At 43.4% G+C, this 24,615-nt stretch overlaps 1 protein-coding gene across 1 annotated transcript in view; it reads left to right on the top strand.

Moving 5' to 3' along the window:
• The first annotated feature begins 261 nt into the window (after positions 1-261).
• LOC122116939 (PDZ domain-containing protein 2-like) overlaps positions 262-24,615 on the top strand; it is a 90,924-nt gene continuing 66,570 nt past the window's right edge. Inside the window, exons 1-4 of the mRNA XM_042690526.1 lie at positions 262-764; positions 10,475-10,617; positions 14,663-14,795; positions 17,168-17,323. Coding sequence (XP_042546460.1) covers positions 309-764; positions 10,475-10,617; positions 14,663-14,795; positions 17,168-17,323 — 888 coding nt within the window. The 5' untranslated portion in view covers positions 262-308. The remainder of the gene's footprint in view (positions 765-10,474; positions 10,618-14,662; positions 14,796-17,167; positions 17,324-24,615) is intronic.

The following is a 24,615-nucleotide window of genomic DNA, read 5'->3' on the forward strand; positions in this document are numbered from 1 at the left end:
AGAAGATACAAATTAGTAATTTCTAGTTCATAGTAACATTGTCTTACTTGGGGGAGGTTGGGGTCATTTTAGCAGCAACAAATTACACAGATCACAAGTAGGAGCTGTGTTTTGAGCTTTCTAGAAAGCCTAAGTACCTCATTCCATTGGCCAGGTCATCAGCCACTGAGTCCTGGGATCAGAGGGGTGGGGAGCAGTGGGTGCTACTTGTCCAGGAAGGGTGTTGGCGGCTCTAATTGGCAGTTGTCTCTCTCTGCTGCAGTTACCTGGCTGAGCAGTGCTGGAATGGCGGCTTCATCTACCTGATCATGCTGCGGCGCTTCAAGCACAAAGCCCATCCTACTTACAATGGCCACAGCAGCAACAGCTCTGAAGCGGGCGACATACCTACCTTGGAGCTGGGTGACCAAACTTCAAAAAAGGGGAAAAGAACAAGAAAATTTGGAGTCATTTCCAGACCTCCTAGCAACAAGGTCCCAGAAGACCCTAAGAGCAGCGCTGGCAGTGAGTTGGCTGATGATCCCAGCTCTGAGCAGGAGAAATGTACGGACCCTGAACTTGGAAGCGGGCATGGCTTGGAGCTGGAAAATGGCCCACATTCTCTCAAGGAGGTGACTGGGGCTCATGTAGAAAAGACAGAGGCGGACAGAGGAGCAGAGAATAGAGTTCCAAAGACAGATGCACCTCTGGCCACCAGCAATGACAAACGACGCTTCTCAAAAGCTGGCAAGACGGACTGCCAATCAAGTGACTGCCTGGCACGGGTAAGGTTTGGTTCACTTACACACAATCGATTTTAAAGGAAATTTTGTTTGCAGTTACTTTTCAAGTTTAGAAAACCCCTAAGATATTCAGAAACCAAAAACCCACCAAGAGAAATGATCAGGAAGAGCCGCTTCTACCAATCATTGAACTCAGGGCCTGGCTTACATGGTAGAGCACCTGCCTTTCAAGCAGATCATAAGTTCAAACTCCAGTATGACCAGAGATGGGGTAGGAGAGGAAGATAGCAATAACAAGAAAAAGGTTTGTGATTTTTTTGTGGGGGAGGGTCCGGTCATGGGGCCTTAATTAACTCAGCCTGGGTGCTGTCCCTCAGCTCTTCAGCTCAAGGCTGAAGATACAAACAAAAGCAGCTGCTTCTTTGTCTGGTGGACTCTTCCTGTGTGACACTGAAGCTGGGATGTTTGGGCTATCCAGTGCCAGCCCGAATTCTTGGCCTTGAAGTAGTAATTGCACTGTGTCTGCAGTGAGGATTAAAGAGGCAGCTCAAGTACTTTATCTGCAGCATTTATGGTACTTTTTTTTTTTTTTTTTGTCTGTTGTGGGGCTTGAGTTCTGGGTCTGGGCGCTGTCTCTCAGCTCTTTCAGCTCAAGGCTAGCACTCTACCACTTGAACCACAGCACCACATCTGGTTTATTGGAGATACACATCTCATGAACTTCCTGCCTGGGCTGGCTTTGAACCTCGATCCTCAGATCTCAGTCTCCTGAGTAGTTAGGATTACAGGTGTGAGCCACCGGCACCCCGGTATGATACAAATTTTACAACAGCAAGCCTGAACTTTTCCCCTTCTGATCACTTGGCTAGCTCCTTATGTAAGTAGAATAAAATCACAAACCTTGGGGCTGGGAAGGTGGCTCAGTGGTAGAGCACTTGCCTTGCATGCATGAGGCCCTGGGTTCGATTCCTCAGCACCACATAAGCAAAAAAAGAAAAAAGCTGGAAATGGCGCTGTGGCTCAAGTGGTAGAGCACTAGCCTTGAGCTGAAGAGCTGAGGGACAGCGCCCAGGCCCAGAGTTCAGCCCCACAACTGGAACCCCCCCCCCCCAAAAAAAAAAAAGAATTTCACAGACTTTCCTTCCTGGTCTGGCTTTGAACCTTGATCTTCAGATCTCAACCTCCTGAGTAACTAAGATTATAGGCATGAGCCACCAGCACCCTGCACCAGTACTATTTTTATGAGATTATGTCATTGCATTGGTAAATTCCAGTGAAGTCTAGAACCTTCACAGAAACCTCTGGTACTGTGGAATCCATCTGTGATGGTCAAGGTTGGTCTAAAGGCAAATGGATGTGAGATATTCTTATTAGTGATGGGTAAGCTTCTTGCCTCAAATTATCTTCCCTGGGGTAACTAACATTCTTTTATATTTCTTTAGGATAAGTGTGCTTGTGCTAAGAATTCTCTTGGCAGATACTTCTTTGGTCCTTTTAAGGAAATAGTAGGTGGGTGCTGATTGGTTTCCTCTCTGGTTCAGGACACCCCCCTTTCTAAGGATGAAATAGAACATTGAAAAGGTGGGAAATAGCCATAAGCATATCATGTTCAGCTTGGCCTCCTGGGGAAAGATGCCCTGGGAATGAATGTAATTTCTTGTAGGACTATTGGATGCAGTTGTTTCTGTAATGTTAGCTAATCTGTGATAGGCTAGATGAATCAAAATAACCTCTCTCACAAGGGACTATGTTGTTTCAGAATACATCATTTAGCAGAGACTACTGTAACTGGATATTAGATTGTGAATTTGCAGAAAGCCTAAAGTGAAAAAATACAAAACATAAGAAATATTAGCGTCCCTACTCTCAAAGTTTATGGGCACCAGAGGACGTTGAATCTTACATACAAACCAAAAAAATAGGCTTTGATTTTTTTCCTAGGACACAGGTTTGAAATTCTTTTAACAGAAGAAAAATAAAACTCTAAATTTCTCAGACAGTACCCACCTTCACTCACCATACTTGAAAGCAACAACAAAGAATTGAGTTTCTGGGTTAAACTGTATGAAGAATGAACATATGTGCGTTCCTTTATGTGACTTTTGTGCTCAATGCCAAATAGCCTAGAATTGTAAATGAGAGGGTAAAAAAAATCCAAACTTTGGAACTATTATTTAAAGATCCATTCTTAGAGAAAGGAAAGACTTGCTGTCTGACGTTTGAATTATCTATAACTGTTGATAATTCATAGACCAATTGCTGGCTCTGTGTTATACTTTTGAGTGTTTATAAATGGGAATGGACCATAGACCTTCCCAGGTATGTATATTTCAATGCCATCAACCCAGAACTAAATTCAGTAGATGGATTTGCTCATAGTTGGCAGGTAGTAGAACATTACGACGTCTTCAACATCCTAGTGTCACCAAAAAAAGGGAAACCATTGACAATATTTTGTTGTTGTTGTTGTTGTTGTTGGTCATGGGGCTTGAACTCTGGGCCTGGGTGCTGTTCCTCAGCTCTTCAGCTCAAGGCTAGCGCTCTACCACTTGAACCACAGTGCCACTTCCAGTTTTCTGGTGGTTTATTGAGATAAGTCTTACAGACTTCCCTGCCCAGGCTGGCTTTGAGCCTCGATCCTCAGATCTCAGCCTCCTGAGTTACTAGGATTATAGGCGTGAGCCACTGGCACCTGGCCACCATTGACAATCTTAAAAAGGTTGCCTAGGAGCCAGGCACCGGTGGCTCATGCCTGTATTCCAAGCTACTCAGGAGGCTGAGATCTGAGGATTGCTGTTTGAAGCCAACCCTAGCAGAAAAGTCTATGAGACTCTCATTTGCAATTAACCCCCAGAAAACTGGAAGTGGAGCTGTGGTTCAAAGTAGTAGAGTGCTAGCCTTAAGCAATAAAGCTCAGGGACTGCACCCATACCCTGAGTTCAAGCCCCAATTAAAAAAAAAAAAAAAGGTTGCTTAGGTTCTTGGGCTAAAGTGGATTTTTTTTTTCCTTCAAGATGGTTGAGACCCAGGTCATAATAAAAATAGAATTTACAGAGACACAGAAATTAGCTATTTGCCTCTTAAGTCATTGGGAGGAAAATTCCATTCCGGTTGAATAATAGAAGATTAAACATGTCAGTGTTGTTCCGTTTCTGCTGTATTAATGATTTAATATATCTACAAAGACTTAATAAATTAAACAAAAGATCTGTAATGCTCATGCAGACCCTTTTTGTTGTCAGGTACTTCTTTTTCTTAGACTTAGTTGTCCTGAGAAGATAATACATTCAAATAAATCTTCAGATTTTGCTTTCCTGTTCTATTCTCCCTTAGCAAAGCAAGGGGAAATATACTTCCTTTTAACAAATACCTTGGTTTTTTAAATTATATGTTTGTGTAAAGTATAAAAATAAAGATAAACACACAAGAAATTTAAAATTACAGTAGGCCCAACTTCTGAAGCATTAGAATTTCCTAGGTCGTATAGAAGCAATTTTAGAGATAAGCTCAGATACCTTACTTAGCTTTTTAGCAAAGACCATTAATCATTCACAATGACAGTTTTGTTATATGTTGGCTTACATGCAGTGTGGATTTTGGTGATAATAAGTAGTAATAAACAAATATAACCAAGTGTATTCCCATAGCAAAGGGACAATTCTACCATCTTCCAGGCTTACAAATTATTCATGGCTGGTATGTTTATGTCTGTGGGCACATTTGAGGGCTTACCCCATAATTGTCATCCACCCTAGACCTTCCCCTGGTCCACCTCCAAAAATGTCACCAACGTACCCAAATCTTAACTCCTGTAGGTATTCCGTAGGTCTTTATTAGTAAAGACACCCAGGAACACCAAGCTTGGGGGATGGGACAAGGGGTTCTACCCTGGCTCTGTGACCTTCATGTAGCCATGTCTAGGCCTTTCTCACCGAGACTCTGAGTACTTTGGTTCAATGACTAAGAGAATTCCAGCTCTCACACTTTTTTCCCCACCTCTTACTGATCATTCTACATACAAAGGGATAAGCAGGCTCAGAATAGTTTCCTAGCAAGAGCCAAAGCATCTACTGCAGTGAAATTCTAAATGGACGATGTGTTTTCTCACATTTGAGGCAAAGATGCTGCTGTGTAAAACATTATTTTGGATTCCAGCAGAAATGAGGTCATTTAACCGCTTCAAGACGAGCCCCTCAAATGCACCACCCATCTTAGTGAATAAATCCCCGAGCTGGCTTCAGTGCAGAGATGCATGTGTGAACTCACATTAGATGGTGGTTCACGGAGAAGGGTAACACTCTGACAAAATTAAGACAGAACTCTGTAACATCCCATTTTTTGTGGTTTGGCTTTTTCTCAATAGGCTGACAATGTCTCTTACAGTTGTCCTTTAAGCCATATCTAACAAGATTTCTGTCTCAGTAGGGTCTGTCTCAGAACTCAGTTGTCTCTCCAACTAGATCAGCAGCCATGCGATGAATGCTGGAAAACACACAGGTATCCCCTGTCTGTGGAATTTGTGCTTTTCTGACGGACAGCTGTCCCTTCCTGATACAGCTATTAGAGTGGTGTGAATAGTTCACTACATTCCAGGAGCATCCTCATTGAAATAACTCACAGATGACTTAATAAAGAGAAAATGTGTTCTCAATTGAGATAACACACACACACACACACACACACGTACACTCACCCACACACTGGTGTCCCATCTGGATGAGCTTCTTGATATTAGTCTCAGAGACATCAAAGAACTATAAGATTCATGGATAAACAATCTATACTTGTTAATTCTTTGATACTTTTGGAATTGGCTATGTAATAAGCTCTATTCTAGTTACTAGAGAACCCATTGGTAAATGAGATAGAGTTCCTGTCAGGTGGGATTTATAGCCTAGGAAGGGGCTAGACACATGAAACAAATAAACAAATTAATCAGAATGTCGGCTGGTGACAAGTACTATAAATGAACTAAATGAGAGCGAAGAGGAAGATGGCAGGACTGTGTTGTAGATAGGGGGCAGCGGGCTATTGCACGTCAGCAGAGAAAGAATGCACTGAAGAGGTGTTTCAGTTAAGCCCGCATGTTAGGAAAGAGCAGCCTGCAAAATCTTGGGGCAGAATGTTCTCAGAAAAGAATTACCAAAAGCAGCTTCAAGAGGCAGCAGGAGAGGCCATGGACAGCACCAGCTTGGGTGAGCAAGGACTTGGTTCTCAGTCTATCGGGAACTGTGGAAGCCATCAGAGAACAAGCTGATTGTATCACGCCCTGTGCTTTTTAAACATTCACCTTGGATGTTGAATGAAGAACAATGAACTGTAGGAGGTGAAGAATAAAAGAGACTAGATCAGAGGCTATTGTGTTGACAAGAGTACTGGTGGGGAAGAAAGTCATGGATACAGGACCTATTTTAGGAGTGCTGTAAAATGTGGAGATCTCACATGGTTCAGCTATGGGAAATGAGATAGAAGGAGGGATCAAAGATCACTCATGGCTTTTGGCTTATTCCTCTGTAGTGTGATATGGAAAAACCAAGAATAGGAGGGAGAAGAATTCAGATTTAATCCTGCTGAGGTATGAGTTATATATACCCAAGTGGAATTGTAAGGTAGCTGTCTGCATACTGAGATATTTAAGTTAGCTTATTCGCTTTTGGCCAGTACCCTTTAGCACTAAAAGCTTCAAAGGAGCGCATTTAGTTTTTAATTGAATGTTGTTTTAGCCATATCTAACTAAATTTAATACTGATAATTGTGCAAGAAACAGATAAAATTTTCTTCTTGATGTCTGTCTTTCTTCATATTCCTCTGAACTTTTTTTTTTATTAGATGATGGAGAAATTTCAAGACAGGGAAATCTACGTTGATTCCTTTGAACACTTCTCTTATAATTCCTACTATATAGGGAAATCAGATAATTTCCCTATACAGCTATAGGGAAAAAATCATATTATTAGATAAAAGAGGAGGGAGGAGATAAAAGTGAAGAGGAGGCATAGAGGAGCAGAGGAAGAGGAGAGGAGGGAATGTTTTTTGACAAGTGGAATTGGCTCTGTGGACACAGTGGTGTGTACTTGTAGACCCAGCACTTGGGGGACCAAGACCAGAAGATCCTGTCCCAGAATTCAAGACCAACCCAGAAAACATAGTCTATGTCTTAAAAAAATAATAGGGGTCTATATTACAGACTGTCATTTCTACCCTCAGAAGCCATTTGCATTAATTAAGTAGGTGTTTTGTTAGATTTTTGACTGGCTGAATGTGTGTCGGGTTCTGGTACATTTGAACTATGTATGTGAATGCTGTTTGTGTAAGTTGTCTTTAACTTGTCTGTATCTGAGGATTTCTATCTCCATGGGCATTGTTTTACAAGTTTCTTATCATAATTCTTACCTCTACAAGCATTTAAAGCTAAGAAGGAATGTATCTGGTACTGTCACACCTCTGTAAGCCATTCTTAGATGTTCAGCTTAACAAAAGATGACGGTAAGGGCCCTGCACTGTGGTTTTTGCCTGTAATCCTAGATACTCAAGAGGCTGAGATCAGAGGATTGAGATTCAAAGCCAACCCAGACGGGAAAGTCATGAAACTCTTTCCTTCAATTAACCACCAAAAAGCCAGAAGTGGAGCTGTGGCTCAAATGGTAGAGCATTAGCCTTGCACAAAGTAAAAGTTCAAAGACAGAGCCTGAGTTCAAGCCCCCTGAGGAGCACACACACACACACACACACACACACACACACACACACACACACACACACACACACACACACACACACACACACACACACACACACACACACACACACACACACAGGATGGTAAAAGAGAAAAGAATGATGGTATAAGTTAATAATTTGGCTAAAACCAAATGAATTTTCTTATTTCTGAACTCCAATGGTAGACCCTGTTGCTCTTGGCAAAGAGATCTACAGCTTTTCTGTGCTGAGGAACAAAACAGTCCTGTATCATCTGCTAGAACCCAGGAATCTTGGCATGGCATCTCTTCCATGAGAACACAAGTCAAGCCACTGTCCTGTAATGTAACCCAGGGAGGCAGTGGGGCCTGTCCAGGATTTGCATGTAGGAGACCAGCCAGCCAGGACAGCAGCTCTTCAGCACATCTTGATTTGTTCTTTCTGGTGGTATTTGCTAGGCCATCGACTCTCCCCTATTGAAGCTGCTGAGAGCTGCCATCTTGGCCAGATACAACATTTCCCAGGGTGGCTTTTATGGAAGTCATGGAACTGTGAGAGACTCAAGGCCAGGAAGGGTGTTTCTCAATGGGGAAGAAAAAGGTGTTCCAGAGGTCAGAGGCAGCAACCCAAAAACCATGGAGTCCAGAGAGAGAGAGTTGGATAAAATAGCAATCACTGACAAGCTCATGAGCTACTGTGGTAAGCCAGTGACTTCTGAAGTTACGTTTGGCCAGACAGGTTACATTTGTCTGTGGTCAGCGGGTGGAGGAGACAGTTGGCACCACTGGATGTGGCTGGAATCGCGAGACCCCAGCGAGCACGCTGTTCTAGAAAAAGTGAGGGTGTCTGGCTGGTAATAATTTCCCCAGACATTCCTATTGCTGCACATCAGTGCCTCCTCAACATCTGGCTTTTTTATGATTGCATAAAGTTTCATTTTAGTTTCTGACAGTGTGTTTCAGATTTTCTAAATGTTTCACATTCTTTTTCCTTTGCAAGCAACTTGAATGGGCAAATTGCCTATGTCTTGGGAGCTGATGGCTTTGTCTTATTGGATCTTCATGGCTGCATTGGATGGACCTTCATGATGGATGAGAAAAACAGATGGCTTTTGTTTTATGTCTGGAGGAATATCTTGTGACCCATGCCATATATCTAGGACCAAAGAAAATGACAGGGGTGAACCTAAAGTAACCTCCCCCCCCCCATCACTTTTTGAAGTAATTTCTCTGACCAGCCTAAATCTCTAAAAGAATCCATTCATTTTACGTTGAACATGTTTGTGTTCTTGGGAAGAAATAAGGATTTAAGTGGAAGATGAACCAGAGTAGAAAAGCCAACTAGTAACCAAATGGCTTCAAGACATTAATTAGCTGATTTTTTTTCTATTTTATTTCATTTACTTTTATTGTTATTCTCAAGGTGACTACAGAAGGGTTACCATTTCATAAATCTGGTAATGAGTGCATTTCTGTTTGAGCAATATCACCCCTTCCTTCAGGCTTTCCAGGTTTTTCCTTTCCATCTTTGCCCACAAGTCGTATAGTCTATTTTCAATGTAGTGTCCAGTGAGTGCCACTGCGGCATTTGTTCACCATTTGTCCCACCATTTCTGTAACTTTCCTTACCCGCCCCGCCCCCCAAGACAGATCAACTAGTTGGGGTTTTGGAGTTTTTTGTTGGTTTTTATAGGAGTTAAAGCATGTTTTGAATGTTTTGAAAGAGCAGGCAAACAAATGGTGTTACCTGTTCTTTTCCCCCAGCAGTTGACATTCAGTTCATCAATTTCTGCTTTGATTTCTCCTACCAAAGATCTTATTTATGAGTTTTAGGACATTTGAAGTTGAAATTAGTGTTTTAATGTGTGTGTGTGAGTGTGTGTGTGTGTGTGTGTGTGTGTGTGTGTGTGTGTGAGAGAGAGAGAGAGAGAGAGAGATAAGTATCCTAATCTGAAAATCCAAAATGACCAAAAATCCAAAAATTATTGAGCCACTGACATGATGCCACAAGTGGAAACTTCCACGTCTGACCTTATGTGATGGGCCACAGACAAACGTTAGAAGCACTAGAAAGAGTGTATAAAATTGCCATCAGGGTTGGAAATGGAAGAGCACTCAGGAGGCTGAAAATAGTAAATTTGAGGCCATCTGGGCTACATAGGGAGATGCTGTTTCATAAAAACAAAACAAAATGACCTTCAGGCTGTGTATATACGTTACCTATGAGACATAAATGAATTTCATGTTTATGTTTGTAACATCCCCAAGACATATCATGCAAGTACAGATATTACAACATCGGAAGTACTTCTGGTCCCCAGCATTTCCCGGAAGGGACACCCAAGCAGCAATGCATGATACCTGTGAGCATCCGTTACGTACCTTCTGGGTGTTGTCATGCTGCTCCTTTTCCCATGAATGTGTCATTTACCCCTGACTGCAGACTTCAAAATATTAATGATGATTCCCTCTTTAAAGGCAAGGAAACCAGTATTTTGTATTAAAGTTATAAATGGCACAGCTTGCTTCAGACTAACTAGTCGAAGTCTCCTGGCGCCAAGACCTGAGCGTCCTTCCTTTCATCTTCTTTTATTAATTAGTAGCTATGCAGAAGTGGAAGGATCTCAGACTCAGTCACTGTTTATATACATAGAGGTACTGGGATCTGGCAGAAGATGCTTCACCTAACAGGATTCTGGGCTGTCCAGAATCATAGCCACTCGCCACAAATAACTATTTTCTTAGTATTCAACAAAAGTGAATATTCTGACCCTCAATTGTTGGCAGCCATTTTCAACCACTACGCAAGCACCTAAGGCCAAGGGCTCCAGATTGGATGGCAGAAACGGAACATTGCTATTAGTCTACTTTTTTCTTCTTGTTCGTGGGACAGCACTTCCAGCCAGAGATGTTTGTTCAGTCCGTGAGACTTTGCTTCTCTCGCGATCTGTGATGTCTGTTGATAGATTTGGACTGACGTACTAACTCTGCTCTCCAGTGTCGGTGCCATCACCCTCTCACACCCTTCATGCATGCTTACTTTTCTCTTCCAAGGAGGAAGTTGGCCGAATATGGAAGATGGAGCTGCTCAAAGAGGCAGATGGGCTGGGAATTCAGGTTAGTGGAGGCCGAGGATCAAAGCGCTCACCTCACGCTATCGTTGTCACCCAAGTGAAGGAAGGAGGTGCTGCTCACAGGTGACTAGATAATTCCCTCCCCACCCCCTCTTATCTTCCTCCTACCTTTCCCTTGGGTGATGGGTACTTGCCTCTTCCCTGTGGTCAAAACCCTGGTAATTATAGTTCATAAAGTTTGTGTTGAGCACAAAAGGAAATGGGGCAAGAGCAATTCTAATTAAACCTATCTCTGAGCACAGGAAGTAGGTAACTGGGGAGTATACTACAGGAACGTCCCAGCCCTGGAGGAGATACTGGATTTCTGTCTAGTCTTAGATTTAAGCAAATGTTACTAATCCTAACTTTTAAGTTGCTAAGATGATACTATGACTTATTAAGAATTAGGTAAATTTTTAAACAATTAATATCATTATTTCTGAAGAATATGCCACTAAACATAACCACATTCTTGACATTCTTAACTCCTTAAGACCAAGACTAATGACTTGGCTGCCACAGTTCACATTTGCCTGTCAAGTTTGTCAAGGTCTTGCACACACTTACACCTGTGTTAACAGGTGTTAACACAGGTGTGAAAGGGAACAAAGCATTTTTCTCCATGGGCTCTCCTCTCTTTTTTTTTTTTTTTTTTTTGCCTTCCTTGGATGTGGTAGCTGTTCCTCTCTTATTTTTAATATGAACAATCATGTAAGTAGTAAGAAAGACAGTGTTTACTTACAGAATGTGAAAAAAAAGAAGGAAAGTCATTTTGAGTATGTAAGACACAGCTCAAAATGATCAGACAAGCTCTTTGCCTTGCTAATTGCTTGTGAACACTGCTGCTTGCAAGGCATTATTGGTCACTTATGTGTATTGCTTACCAGCACATACCTGGTCTATAGTCTATAGAAGGAGGAAGAATTTCACTGATGTAGGAGATGAATGTCTTTTGTGTAGTCTGAAATTTTTCAAGGCCAAGTACCCTGATTCTAAGAACAATAGACAAGCCAAAGTAGTATTGGCCTGCTCACGATCAAGAAGGGACTCAAAAGTATATCTTAAGTAGTATAGTTGAAAGAACTACATTTACATAGTTAGACTAAAGAATGGAAAGCAGCTGGGCATTGGTGGCCTATAATCCTAGCTACTCAAATGGCTGAGATCTAAGGATCGTGGTTCAAAGCCAGCCTGGGCAGGAAAGTCTGTGAGACTCTTATCTCTAATTAGGTAGCAAAAAGCCAGAGGTAGAATTGTGACTCAAGAGGTAGAGCACTAGCTTTGAGCAAAAAAAAGCTCAGGGACAGCACTCAGGCTCTACATCTAAGGCCCAGGACTGGCACCAAAAATAAAAAATGAAAGAATGGAAAACTTTGAAGACCAGCAGAAAAAATAGCAAAGCGTTTCCTGTTTTCAGTCCTCTTGGAAAGCAGGATGCTAATAACTAGAGATGTGATTAGCTCCAACTGTCAATTATCTAGGTGACAGTAATTATTAAAAGATTAAGACTTCAGATGGTTTTAGCCCAGCTGAGCATTATTAAACTTCCTGAATGACACGTGCCTTAAGGAACTCCCATCAGGTAGCCTTTCTTTCCCATTATGCTTAGGCCTTCCATTCTAGTCTATTTTGAGCACATTGGCAATTAGGAAATTTCTGTGCCCAGAGATAAGCTTTCTGTGGAACTGTTCCTCCCTATTTCTCCTTGGAGACATTCCTCACAGGTCTCATCATTTTCTTTGCATTCCCTGCCTGCAGTGGTGTGTCCCTGTCACTGTGGTGTGTGACTCACAAGTAGGGTGTCCTAGCTGATAACAGGAGATAAAAGCCAGGGAATTAAATTGCAAATAGGAAAGGGGCTGGGGCTTGCCTGGTCTTGATAGTATTGTGGCCGAGTAAGTCCAGAGACACTTCCCAGAATCATTTCTTTTTCTTTTTTTTTTTGGGTCCAGTCATGGGTCCTGAACTCTGGGCCTGGGCACTGTCCCTCAGCTCTTCAGCTCAAGGCTAGCGCTCTACCAGTTGAACCACAGTGCCACTTCCGGCTTTTTTCTTTTTGCTTATGTGGTGCTGAGGAATTGAACCCAGGGCCTCATGTATGCAAGGCAAGCGCACTACCACTGAGCCACCTTCCCAGGCCACCAGAATCATTTCTTTTTTTTTTTTTTTTTTTGTCGGTCGTGGGGCTTGAACTCTGGGCCTGGGCGCTGTCTCTCAGCTCTTCAGCTCAAGGCGAGTGCTCTACCACTTGAGCTACAGCGCCACTTCCCAGAATCATTTCTTTATGCCAGCATCACTCTCCCCCTGCAGGACCATCTCCTTGAGATGCCAGTTACTTCTCCCCTCTGATTTTCCCATTTCCTTTTTCTCAGCATCTAAGCAACAAGTGGGGCCCTTAGTAGTTCTCTGCTTTGGGAACTTTTGAAGGACAAGAAGCAGAGGCTATTAGAAGTCTCTGGTGCATCCAGGCTTCAGTTAAAGCCTAGATTATGATTTTCTCCCTAGAGAAAGGGAGACAAAGAGTTAGAGATAGAGAAGCTGTTGAAAGCAGGACGATGGAGGTGAGGATAAAAGGAGTGAGGCTGGTTAGTTTGTTGAAAGCATGGGAGGAGAAAGCAGATTGGAGAGAAGCTGGGCTGGGTAGGCCTAGAAGGATTGGAGACATGTCTGGCTTCCATAACAGCAGTCTGTCATGGTGCTGAGGAGAAGCCTTTGAAGGAAAAATAGAGCCCCAGGTCCAAAGTCTTTCCACATCACCTGACTTCCTGTCCACATATAGCAGTCCCTGGCTTCCTTTGTGATTCAGGGAGACCACACCAAAGAAGGCTTAGCTGGAACCCACCTAAGGGACCTTCTAGCCAGATGTGATGGCCCAGAAGTCTGCCATTGTGTGTCACTCAAGGGCCATGGCCTGCCCTGGGAGGGAGTCAGTGCCGGCAGGGTCTCCTGCCAACCCAGCAGGAAGGAAGCCCAAATCAACCATCATGTAAGTTGGACAGAAATAAAGAACAGCCATGTTTATAGGTCAGGTCTGATAGCTACAATAGTACCATTCTTATTTTGTGGATCCTTCTTGCCTGTGAAGCGTGGTTACAACTGTGGACATGAGAATGAGAAAAACACTAGGTGGCTTTATCCTTAGACATACACACAGGGAAATGTCAGGCACAGGTGCCTCCAAGGAGGTCTGGTGAGGGTCCTGTGACCTGGGAAGAGAGAGGGCACAGGATTAGGAGTGGACTTGAGTGGGCTGTCTCTCAGCCTAGCTCAGAGAGTCATTTCTGTGCTGATGACTTGGTCATCAGGCAGAATGACAGGTTTTAAAAAAATTACTTAGTCTAGCATCGTGGTGGTACGTGCCTATAATCCCAGCACTTAAGATTGAGGCAAAAGGATGGTGAGTTCAAGGCCAGCCTGGTATACCTAGTACCATCAAGGCTAGTCTGAGCTACATAATGAGACCTTGTCTCAAAAAACAAGGACTTGGCTAGGTGCCAGTGAATCACACCTATAATCCTAGCTACTCAGAAAGCTGAGCTCTGAGGACTGCAGTTCGAAGCCAGCCCAGGCAGGAAAGTCCATAAGACTCTTATCTCCAGTTACCTACCAGAAAAGCCGAAGTAACTCTGGCTCAAATGGTAGAGCACTCACTTTGAGCTTGAGCTGAGGGACAGCGCCCACGGCACAAGTTCAAGCCCCACAACCAGCAACAACCAAAAAAAAAACCAAGGCCTTGGGACATAACTTAGTGGTAGAGTGCTTACTTGGTACGTGCAAAGCCTGGGTTCAGTCCCTAGCAACACACACACACACACACACCAATATTCCTTGAAAACTTCTGGGTCTTAGTTTCTCTACCTGGGTAGGAGTTCTATTGCCACTCATACTGGATATGGGGAAAATTAAGAACGTGATTCTTGCTGAAATCCTGAAGCTTTTCACTCTTTGTAGGAATGTGGACACCAGAAAGAATCAACCTTGTCCCAAACCATTTCTAGCTGTCACCACTTCCTCTTTTAGCCCAATTTTAACTGTCCAGTCTCATGACCTCCCGTAGCCCCTTGAAAATGTCCCCTCTCAGGCACAGACTGTCTTGACACACGGATTTTTTTCTGTCTCTGTTTGTTAGGGATGGCCGACTGTCCCTAGGAGATGAGCTGCTGGTCATCAATGGTCACTTATTGGTTGGCCTATCCCATGAGGAAGCTGTGGCCATTCTCCGCTCAGCTACTGGCATGGTGCAGCTGGTGGTAGCCAGCAAGGTAGGTCATGTTGGCTCGTTTTTAAATATTCTTAATGGAGGTAAGGAGGTTGGATTGGAACCCTCCCTCTGCCACATGCCAATGTGTATCGTACCTGCATGTCTACCCATTAAATATCCATGACTCACCAGGTACCTGTGGCTCACACCTGTAATCCTAGCTGCTCTGAGGCTAAGATCTGAGGATCATGGTTCAAAGTCAGCAGAAAACTCCATGAGACTCTTTATCTCCAATTAACCACTAGAAAACTGGAAGTGGCTCTGTGGCTCAAGTGGTAGAGCGCAAGCCTTGAGGTGAAGAGCTGAGGGAGAGCACCCAGGCCCAGAGTTCAAGCCCCACAACTGATATATGTCCATGACTCCTCAGGGTAAGCCTGCATGAAGACCCTTAGCTAGAATAGGTTTAATGATTTTGGTTTTTTTTAGAGATATGTTAGGGAATGAAAAAGAAATGTTAGAACTAAGAGCTGGGAAGGTGGAAGGCACACTGTGAAGGAAAGAGGGAAGAGGAAGTTCAGAAGTGAAGACTGGGGAAGAGGAAGGCAACTGTTGGTCAGTTTTGTCAACACTGGCAAAATACCTGAGATGAACAGCTTCAAAGATGTTAGTTTAGTCCACGGTAAGGAGATTCTGTTGCTTTTAGACCTGTGAAAAGGCACAAACAACATAGGGAAAGGCATGGCAGAGGAAAGCTTCTCCTCAGGGTTTCCAGGAAGCAGAGACACAGAGCAAAGAAGAGAACCCTTCAAAGCCATGTTCCCAAAATCCACTTCCATTGCCTCACCTTTTGGCTTCCATCACCTCCTAGTAGTTGGATTATGAGTCCTTCAATGGATTAATTCATTATGGAGTCAGGGTTTTCAGGATTCAATCACTTCCTAAAAGCTCCACCTGTGAACCGTGCACTGGGGCCCATTGCCTTCAACTCACGGGCATTCAGGAGACATTTCCTTTCCAAACCCACAGCAGTGGAGATTGCTTCTCCGTAGACCACAGCTCCTTTCTTCCAATAATCCTGCAGCATTGATGTCACGGACGTGAACTCTTCTGTCTGATAACTTTTTTATGTCCATAGGTAGGGACTAACAATGTAGTGGTCACAATTAACAATCAAACATGAAAATTCTTCAGGTTCCTGAAGTTGAAAATAAAACTAATAATAAATACCATCACTAAGTGCCAACTTAGAAAGTTTGTGAAATCCACTGTTTAAGATGGACATTTCCTGGGTCGTCTGGTCTGTGAACTCTCAAGCAAAATGCTGATTGAAACCTTCCATGCATCCCTGTCCCTATGGAAGAGGTTGGCATGGGTGGGTGAGGAGACACCACAGCTATCTTACTGCCACCAACTCACAATCCTGGGCCCCTCCCTACAAGCCCCTGGCCTTATGTTGAGCACTTGAATCTTGTGTGTTTCTCAGTTGCACTTGGGCTTGTCACAAGCACTTGATGATCATACCTGCCTCCCTCACCTGCTCTGCCCTTCTCTGTATGTACTTAGGAAGCCAAGGGCTGAGTTAATTGCACTTTCTTGGAGTCTTTCTAATCCTAATGGCATGTGGTTCCATGTGTTGCTGTTGACCTTTCAATGTTGTTCAAGGGCTGCTTTCATTGTGTCTCCAGATTGACATTTGATTCAATAAACAATCTCATCTCTGGCTAATGAGCTGAAGCTAGTGAGGTGGCCCCTGGGTGGGAGAGAAGGGCATTGTGGGTATTAAAGCCCTGTGCCAGGCCTGGGGACATGGGAAGAAATGGCATTAGATGGGAGGGAGGGCAGGGAAGAAACACAAGGGATGTTAAGTGTGTACTGCAGGGATGAACAGCAAGGACATTAGAGATGAAAGGCGGGGCAGTGGATGATCCAGAAGCAAGTGCACAGGCTTTGCAGGCCAGAGGCTATGTGTGATCCAAGCAATGGGTGCCGCTGAGGGAGAAGGCAAGGGACAGGCAGTGTGGGGAGGATTGGAAATGGCTGGAGTGGAAGGTATGGGCTGCAGAAGAGGAGGTGGGAGGAGGGTTCAGAAAGCCAGGCAAAGGCTAGATCTTCAAATGCTGACCTGCCCATAAGAGAGTTTCACCTGTGTCCTGAATGTAAGACCAGGGAGGCCCACAAAGGATCCAGAGTCCAAAAGCTGGAATTGCCTGTGCAAAACCTGACCCCAGAAACCCAGATTCTTCAGGGCAAAAGAATAGTGGTTTGAGCTTTGGGTCCCCAACCCCTGCCTCTGACGGTAACCCCACACATGTAACCCTGCCTAAACTCCATGTGCTTCTGGGGTTGGGAGCCTGTAGGTTGACTCCATCAGGTTGACTTTCAGAACTTGTTGGCGTCAGAGGCTAATTGCTGGGTCTTCATGTGTCCCTACAGGAAAGCTCTGCAGAGGACCTGCTCAGGTTAACGTCTAAGAGCTTACCTGATCTTACCAGCTCGGTAGAGGATGTGTCCTCCTGGACTGACAACGAAGACCAGGACCCAGATGGAGAAGAGGAAGAAGGGACAGGTTCATCTTCCGTCCAGGGAGCAGTAAGTGAGCCTCTGGCTTTCCTAGCCTGCTTGATGTGGGACATGGTTGACAGGAGCAGAAGAGAAAAACTAGAGACCATAGCACATTCTTTTATGTTTTCCTCAGCATTTTCTGTAAACGTCTGTAGATGAGGGTGATGTGTTTAATTGAAAAAAAAGTTGGAAATTGTAATCAAGATAAGAGAGCAACTGGCTATTGGTTGGCTAATACATCACTTTTTCAAATGCTTTTTGTTTTTTAAGTTCTAGCAAAGGTTTGTTTTAATGTAACAGTATAAGGTAGGGAGAAATGGAAAACGAGAGAATTTCCCGCTCCCCATGCAGGAAATGGGAGATAAAGACTGATAGGATTCTTTTCTTTTTTGTTGTTTTTTGTTTTTTGTTTTTTTCCAGTCCTGGGGCCTGAACTCAAACCTGGGCACTGTCCCTGAGCTTCTTTTGCTCAAGGCTAGCACTCTTAACCACTTGAGCCACAGTGCCACATCCAGTTTTTTCTGTTTATGTGGGATTGAGGAATCAAACCCAGGGCTTCACAAGCACTCTACCACTAAGCCACCTTTCCAGCCCTCATAGAATGCTTTTATAGTATACATAAGGATAGAGTGAAAAATGGTTAATACATTTTAAACATATACCTCAGAATTTCTGATTGGGCTGGGCGTGGTGTCTGATACCTGTAATCCCATGTGCTCAGGAGATGGAGACAGGAAGATCATGATTCAAGGCCAGCCCAAGAAAAAAGTTAGCAAGACACTGTCTCAAAAACAAGCTGTGGCGGTGCATACCTAAGGTCCCAGCTATGGGAGAGGTTTCTGGTTGAAAGTAGGAAGGTTAACATAAGATGAAAAACACTCAGACCAATTTGTGTGAAATACACCTTCCAATTTTACATCAAGCAAGGACTTTCCTCACTGTCACCCTTCCCTTGTGGGAACACAGTCAGCCAAGGAAGGCTTCAGTTGACGGGCTTTAATGTGGCCGATGGGCTCCTCTTTGTATTCCATATCTGAAAATTGCATCATCTTTAGTGCAAACTTGTTAATCCTTGTTCCCAGTCCAAGCAGCATGAGGATACACCTCTTTCTGCCACTTGGAATCCACTCCTCTTTACCAAGGGCTCCGAACCTAGTTAGTCTGGGTAAGCATTGGAAAATGAGCTTGACTGATCATAAGGACTTTGAAGGCTAACAATCTTGTTCTATTAACCATAACATACTTTATTACTTTAAGGAAAAAAGCTGACTAGATGTGTCAAAGTACATTTATAACTCAGCACTTGAGAGACTGAGGCAGGAGGATAGTGAATTCTATGCCAGCCTGGATTGTATAATGAGATCATATCTTTAAAAAGAAGGGGGGGGTGCTGATATCGTTCAGTGGTAGAGTCTTACTCCTTTCCTTTGGGTCCTAGAAATCCAGGGCCTCTTAGTATGGTTGTGCAGGTGGTAGACCTCACAAAGCTATCACATCTAAGGGAGCACCATTCATATCATACATGTCACAAGCTTTTACATTTATGGTAATAGTTTCCAGAGCTTGACAGTAGTGATTTTCACATTGACAAAGTTGGCATATTATGATGGGGGTTTTTTGTTGTTGTGTTTTGGGTTTTTTTTTTAATCTTCTTGAAGAATCTATCCTGGACCCACAGTATATATCCCTGGGCTGGTTTAGAATCTGCCCAGTGATAGTCTGTGGGCCCAAAGTTGATTTCACTGCTGCTTTTCCTCTTTGGAAGACCCATCTGTAAAAGCAGGTAAACCTGATCTGGATAAGTGGAGTTAAGGTGAATAAAGTAAAATAATTCTGTAATTATTCCTATCTTTACACTCGTGATACCATTCAGCCCTTTACTTTGACTTGCAGTCAATGTAGAGACTATTCTAATTTGCCTGGCCCTCGCTGCCTCCATGACCATCCCCTGCCTGCTTCTCTGGCCTTCTTTTGCCCTAAGCTTTCCATCAGTTCTGTGCCTAGCCATGGCCCATGGTGGCTAGACATTGTCTGCCGGGCCTTAGCCAATGCTCTGCTGGCTCTGTGGACTCCTCGCACAGTTGGCTCATATTCGTCTTTCGGATCCAGATTCTTAAGAGGAAATAACCAGGCATGGGGCTCTCCTGTCAGCCGCCTGCCGCATGCTGTGTGCTGAGTATTTGATCAGGTGTACTTCCCCCTTCCAGCTATAGGAGTGGCAGGAACATGCCTGCTCTGATGGATCTGTACGATTCTGCCAGTGTATCTGCTGTTGACAGGATGAGTGCAAGCCCAAGCACAGCGGAAAACTCACCATACAGCATCCCCAGGAGATGAGGTTAAACAATGCATGCATAACACACACAGCCAGCAGTCATTGAAAACCTGCTGTTTTTTAGACGCAGGTAACAATAAAAACTGACAACAAAATCGAATTCCAGTTTTCTATCAGCAGAGCTGATGCTCACTCCCCTGGCCCACAGCTGCCCACGGCATGGCTGCCCCCAAGGGCCGGGGGTGATACCACATTCTAGTCTCAATGGCCTGTGAGGACACTTTGGAGAAAGCTTGGACAGGCCTGAGCATCGTAATCTCACCAGCACCTTCTCCCTCTTCTCTACCCATCTTCCAAGGCCAAGATCTTCTAGGAGTCTACTTTTGCTCTCTCATTTCTCCAGCCCCAGTGCTACCGGCACAGACTTAATCTCCACTCCTTGCATAGGATGCAGAATGGACTCCATGGCTGTCCAGCCATATGGTCCAGCTCTATGTTGTGTCCAGTGCCCTCTTCTGATGGCTCCTTGAGGCTCAGAGGCATTCCCCATATTCTCCTCCCCTGCCCCCTCACAGCTAGACAAGATTCCTTGCTTAGCGGTCCCCCAAGTGTTTCCACCAGCTTTCAGTGGAGTTGAGGGCCTCGGGGAAGGAGAAGCCACGGTGAAGACCCCCCTCTGACAAAGCCCCTGGCCACTGAGACAGCACAATGGCTCTTTGTGGGGAAATCACAGACATGGTGACTTTTTTTTAATTTTTGTTTTTATAAAGGTAATATACAGAGGGTTTACAGTTATATACGTCAGGCAAGGAATACCTTTCTTTTTGGACAGTGTTACCTCTTCCCCCTCACTCTCCCAGTTTTTCTCTCCCATACCCACCCACAAGTTGTATAGTTCCTTTTCAGCATAGTGTCTAGTGAGTATTACTGCTGCATTTGTTTACCCTTTGTCCCACCCTTTCTGGGCTCCCTTTACCCCCGAAAGGACTCATAAATTAACAAACAAGACAGGAAAGAAACAAAAACCGTCATAAAATTAAAAAAAAAAACCTCTTGTTTCCATTTCCTGGAATTCATAGTGATTTCTTAAAATTTCCTAAGTCACATTCTCTTGCAAAAATCCCAAGTGAATATTTAATTGTCTGGGAGTTTTCTATGCTAAATACTGTTCTGATAAATGACCTATTTCCCATATATAGTATATATATCCATTATGTTACATCTGTTACATGTTTTACTTGAATTGTAAGAATAAATTTCATAAATGTGCTTTTATAAACTTACTACAATTCAAATATTACATATAATTGTGTTACATATAATTTAATTTAAATACCTTTTTCAGATTACAAAAGCAATATTTCACCATATAAATGGTTATGACCAGAAAAACCCACAAAGACAGTATACATAGCATTTAAAAATAGCCATCTTTGACATTTAGACATTTTCCTGTCATTTTTATTGAGTTTTGTTTTGTTTTTGTTGGTCGTGGGACCTGAACTCTGGGCCTGGGCACTGTCCCTCAGCTCTTCAGCTCAAGGCTAGCACTCTACCACTTGAGCTACAACGCCACTTCTGGCTGAGGATTCAAACCAGGACCTCATGCATGCAAGGCAAGCACTCTACCACTGAACCACCTTAATTGAGGTTGTTTTTTTTTTTTCCTTCTCATATCTATGGGTATTTTAGTTGACCTTATGAAAACATACCTAGGAAACTTACTAAGGTCTTAGTTATGTAATAATGAACATTTCCCCAGGTCACTAAAGGAGCTTTTTGAAATAGCTTATAATAGCTAATATTCTTCAGCATGGGAGCACCATAATTTGTGGTGCTAATTTATATCACTCGTGTTCATCCAATTTTTATAAATTTGTTTTTAAAGAGTTCTCTATACATACATATATATATATATATATATATATATATCCCCTATGCCTATGTATGTGTGTGTGCATGTATGTATGTACGTTTCTTAGATGCTTAGTTGTAAGTTTTCTGCAGAAAGGTTATACTGACAGTAGCCATAATCTGTCTCCATTGTCACCAGTAACATTATCTTAATTTTTAAAAAGAGCTTACCAATTAATCTCACATTGTTCTGTTTATTATTGGAGTTTTCCTAAAGGAATTTTAGGAAATAACACACTTTCCTGGGGAAAGTTTAGATTGCCCTTCATGAAAAGCAAATGAAATCCATCAGTATTTCACCCAAGTGAGATTACCCTAGCTGTCAACACAAATCCTAAATCCATTGTTGTTGCTGGACAAAGCAGAAATGGTCTGACTTGGATGATATTCCTTCTCCACTATCTTCCTCCACCCCTCACCCACCTCCCATGAGGAGGGGTCACAGGGATTCCGCTCCCCTGTCCCCTGAGTCTGGACATCCACCATGTTTTAGTCATGCTCTCTAGCTCTGCTTTAGCCAGAAAGATCCCATGCTGAGATGGAGTCCTGCAAGGGGCAGGCACAGTAGACAGCCAGAACCACCTGCCCAGCTCTGCCCTGCTGTGCCATATGCAGATGCTCAGCTATTGAAACTTCTTTTAGTTATAGATTCACAATCCAAGACTCCTCTTAAAAATAATGTCATTGAAAGAACCTGATACCATTCCAGCCAGCTAAGTTATAAAGCCTTTTATTTCACATTGAATGATGATGAAACCTGCCGCCCAATTCCACCCAGGCATCGTGACTGTTTTTGCACCTGTGAGTCATGGTATGCTCCAAGCATTTAGGTTGAGGAAATGTAATATAAATGCAAAAGATCTGCCGTGTATACCCTCGTGATTTATTTTCCAGGGCTACAAGAAATAGCGATGAGATGTTTCCTTTCCAAAAGCTCCATCTCTGCTTAGAATAAAACCATATGGCGAATATCAAGTTTGAAGAGTAGTGGCAGGAGAAAAATACCAATTGCGTCTATCTCTTGGCGGTTCCCTCTTTACTCTTCACCTCTACTGTCACTACCACCACCACCACCACGTCCACCAGTACAGCCTGACAGCCAGGCCACAGAAGTATCTTCAGTCCTGGCCCCTCTTCTGTCCTACCTGTGGCTCTGGGCCACTAAATCAGACATTCTTTTAAAGTCTCTCAGCTCCTCCATGTCTTTTGCTTTGCACCAACAGCATTTTCCAGGACAATCTGGCGTGTCACTTAAGTATTTAGTATAATTCAATGGCTGTCAATCACCCCGAGGGTTAAAATCCCAACTCCCAAATGTAGAATACAGCTAGACCTCTGCCTCCATAGGTTCTGCATCCAGACATTTCAACCAGCCCTGAAGTGCAAATATTCCAAAGCAGAAAAACTGTGTCTGTACTGAACATACACAAACCTTCCTTCTTGTCATCATTCCCTAAATAATACCTGGAACAACTTCTCCCCTAGTACTTACAGGGATATAGCGATGATTACATAGATGGAAATGACATGTGTAGAATACAAGTACTAAGACATTTCATATGAACACTTAATATCCATAGATTTTTGTTATTTGAGCTGGGGAGGGGATCGTAGAAACAAAGAATCCCCTAACAATTCCAAGAGACAGCTACTGTCAATGCCAGCCTGCTGAGCTGCCTTTCTATGTATGCTCCCAACAGTTCCATACACAGACAGCCCTTTCTGTCACTAGGAGCTCGATATTCATCAGTGATCTAGAACCCTTTGTACTTTGTGCTTTGGCATGATCATTTTACTGCCCAGAAGTTCTCCTTTACTTCCCTGCTGGGGTCCAAGAGCCTGGGCAACCCAGCTCAAATGTCACTCTGCCCCTAATCTTTCCTTAACCCCCCCCCCAAGAGTTATCTCATCTGTTTGCTGCATTCCCAGAGTACTAGATATATATTTATGTTGTAGCACTTATTATCTTTCATAATTTATCTTCTTCATTAGATACAATGAGTGAGCATAGACAGGTGTGTTTGTATCGCTCAACAATGTTATCATTTATGGAATCACAATAAATATATAAATCACGTAAGACTGATTGGCTTTAAAATTTACCATGAACTCCTGATTTCATTTGGTATTCATGACCATTGGCAGATGCAGGTTTGTGTGAGGGTGTGTGTGTGTGTGCGTGTGTGTGGTGTACGCATGTGTTATGGAATTGCTATAAAAGGTTAAAGGCAGAGAGCTGATATCGATTCAGGGATTCTGTGTGGAAACCAAATAAGATTTCCCAGCTTCAGGTGGGTGCAGAGCTGTTGAGGCCACAGCTGTCAAATACAGGTGTGAGTGGCAAGTGGGTTCAAGTGTCAGTGGGAAGTGGTTATAAGGCACAGGCAAGAAAAACTGTGCTTGAGCTGGTGTTAAGAGACAGACAGAGGTCCTACAGTGTGACACGTTTCCTAGGCAAGCCTTATACAAGTGACCAGGTGATAAGTTAGTGAGCCTACTACGTCTCAGTCTTGGTGTCATTTATATCCCCAGGTGTGAGAGGGATGAGCTCGTGTATCAGGTGTTTCTGATAGGATTTAACATCTTTAAAGATGGGATTATTTATTAGAAAAATAAACTATTACTTTGTGCCTCATGTTGTACAGGCAGGTGGTGGTTATTGACTTGTACAAACAAGATGTAGAATTGCTGTGTCTTAACACTTAAATTCAAAATGGAGTAACTCATGTCAAAGTGTTGCCTTATAGAATGGACTAACTCAAAGGTAGGCACAACCTGAAAGCTCCTTTCTCTACAACCTGGAACACTTCAGGTCCAGCCTCCTCTCCTAACCAGACGTAAATGTTTCAAGAGCAAGATCTGTGGTGTATGAAACATCTCTCTATTCCCAGACTCTTTCCTTAAAGCTCACTTGGCTCTCTCACTGCCCTGAGGCACAGGCCCGGGTCCCTGATCCTCTGACTCTTCTTTCCAACTCTCACAGCACCCATGTGCCCTCCCTGAACAAACATCACCCGAGAACTTGCACAAACACAGAACCTAAGGAACCACCCCAAACCTGCTGTTTGAATAGCATCCAGCATTCTGGTTTTGTGGGGGGGGTTGGGGCGAAGGGTCTTTGTCTGTTTGT

The sequence above is a fragment of the Dipodomys spectabilis genome, unplaced genomic scaffold (assembly GCF_019054845.1).
Source record: "Dipodomys spectabilis isolate Male_0828 unplaced genomic scaffold, ASM1905484v1 ptg000138l, whole genome shotgun sequence".
NCBI lineage: Eukaryota > Metazoa > Chordata > Mammalia > Rodentia > Heteromyidae > Dipodomys > Dipodomys spectabilis.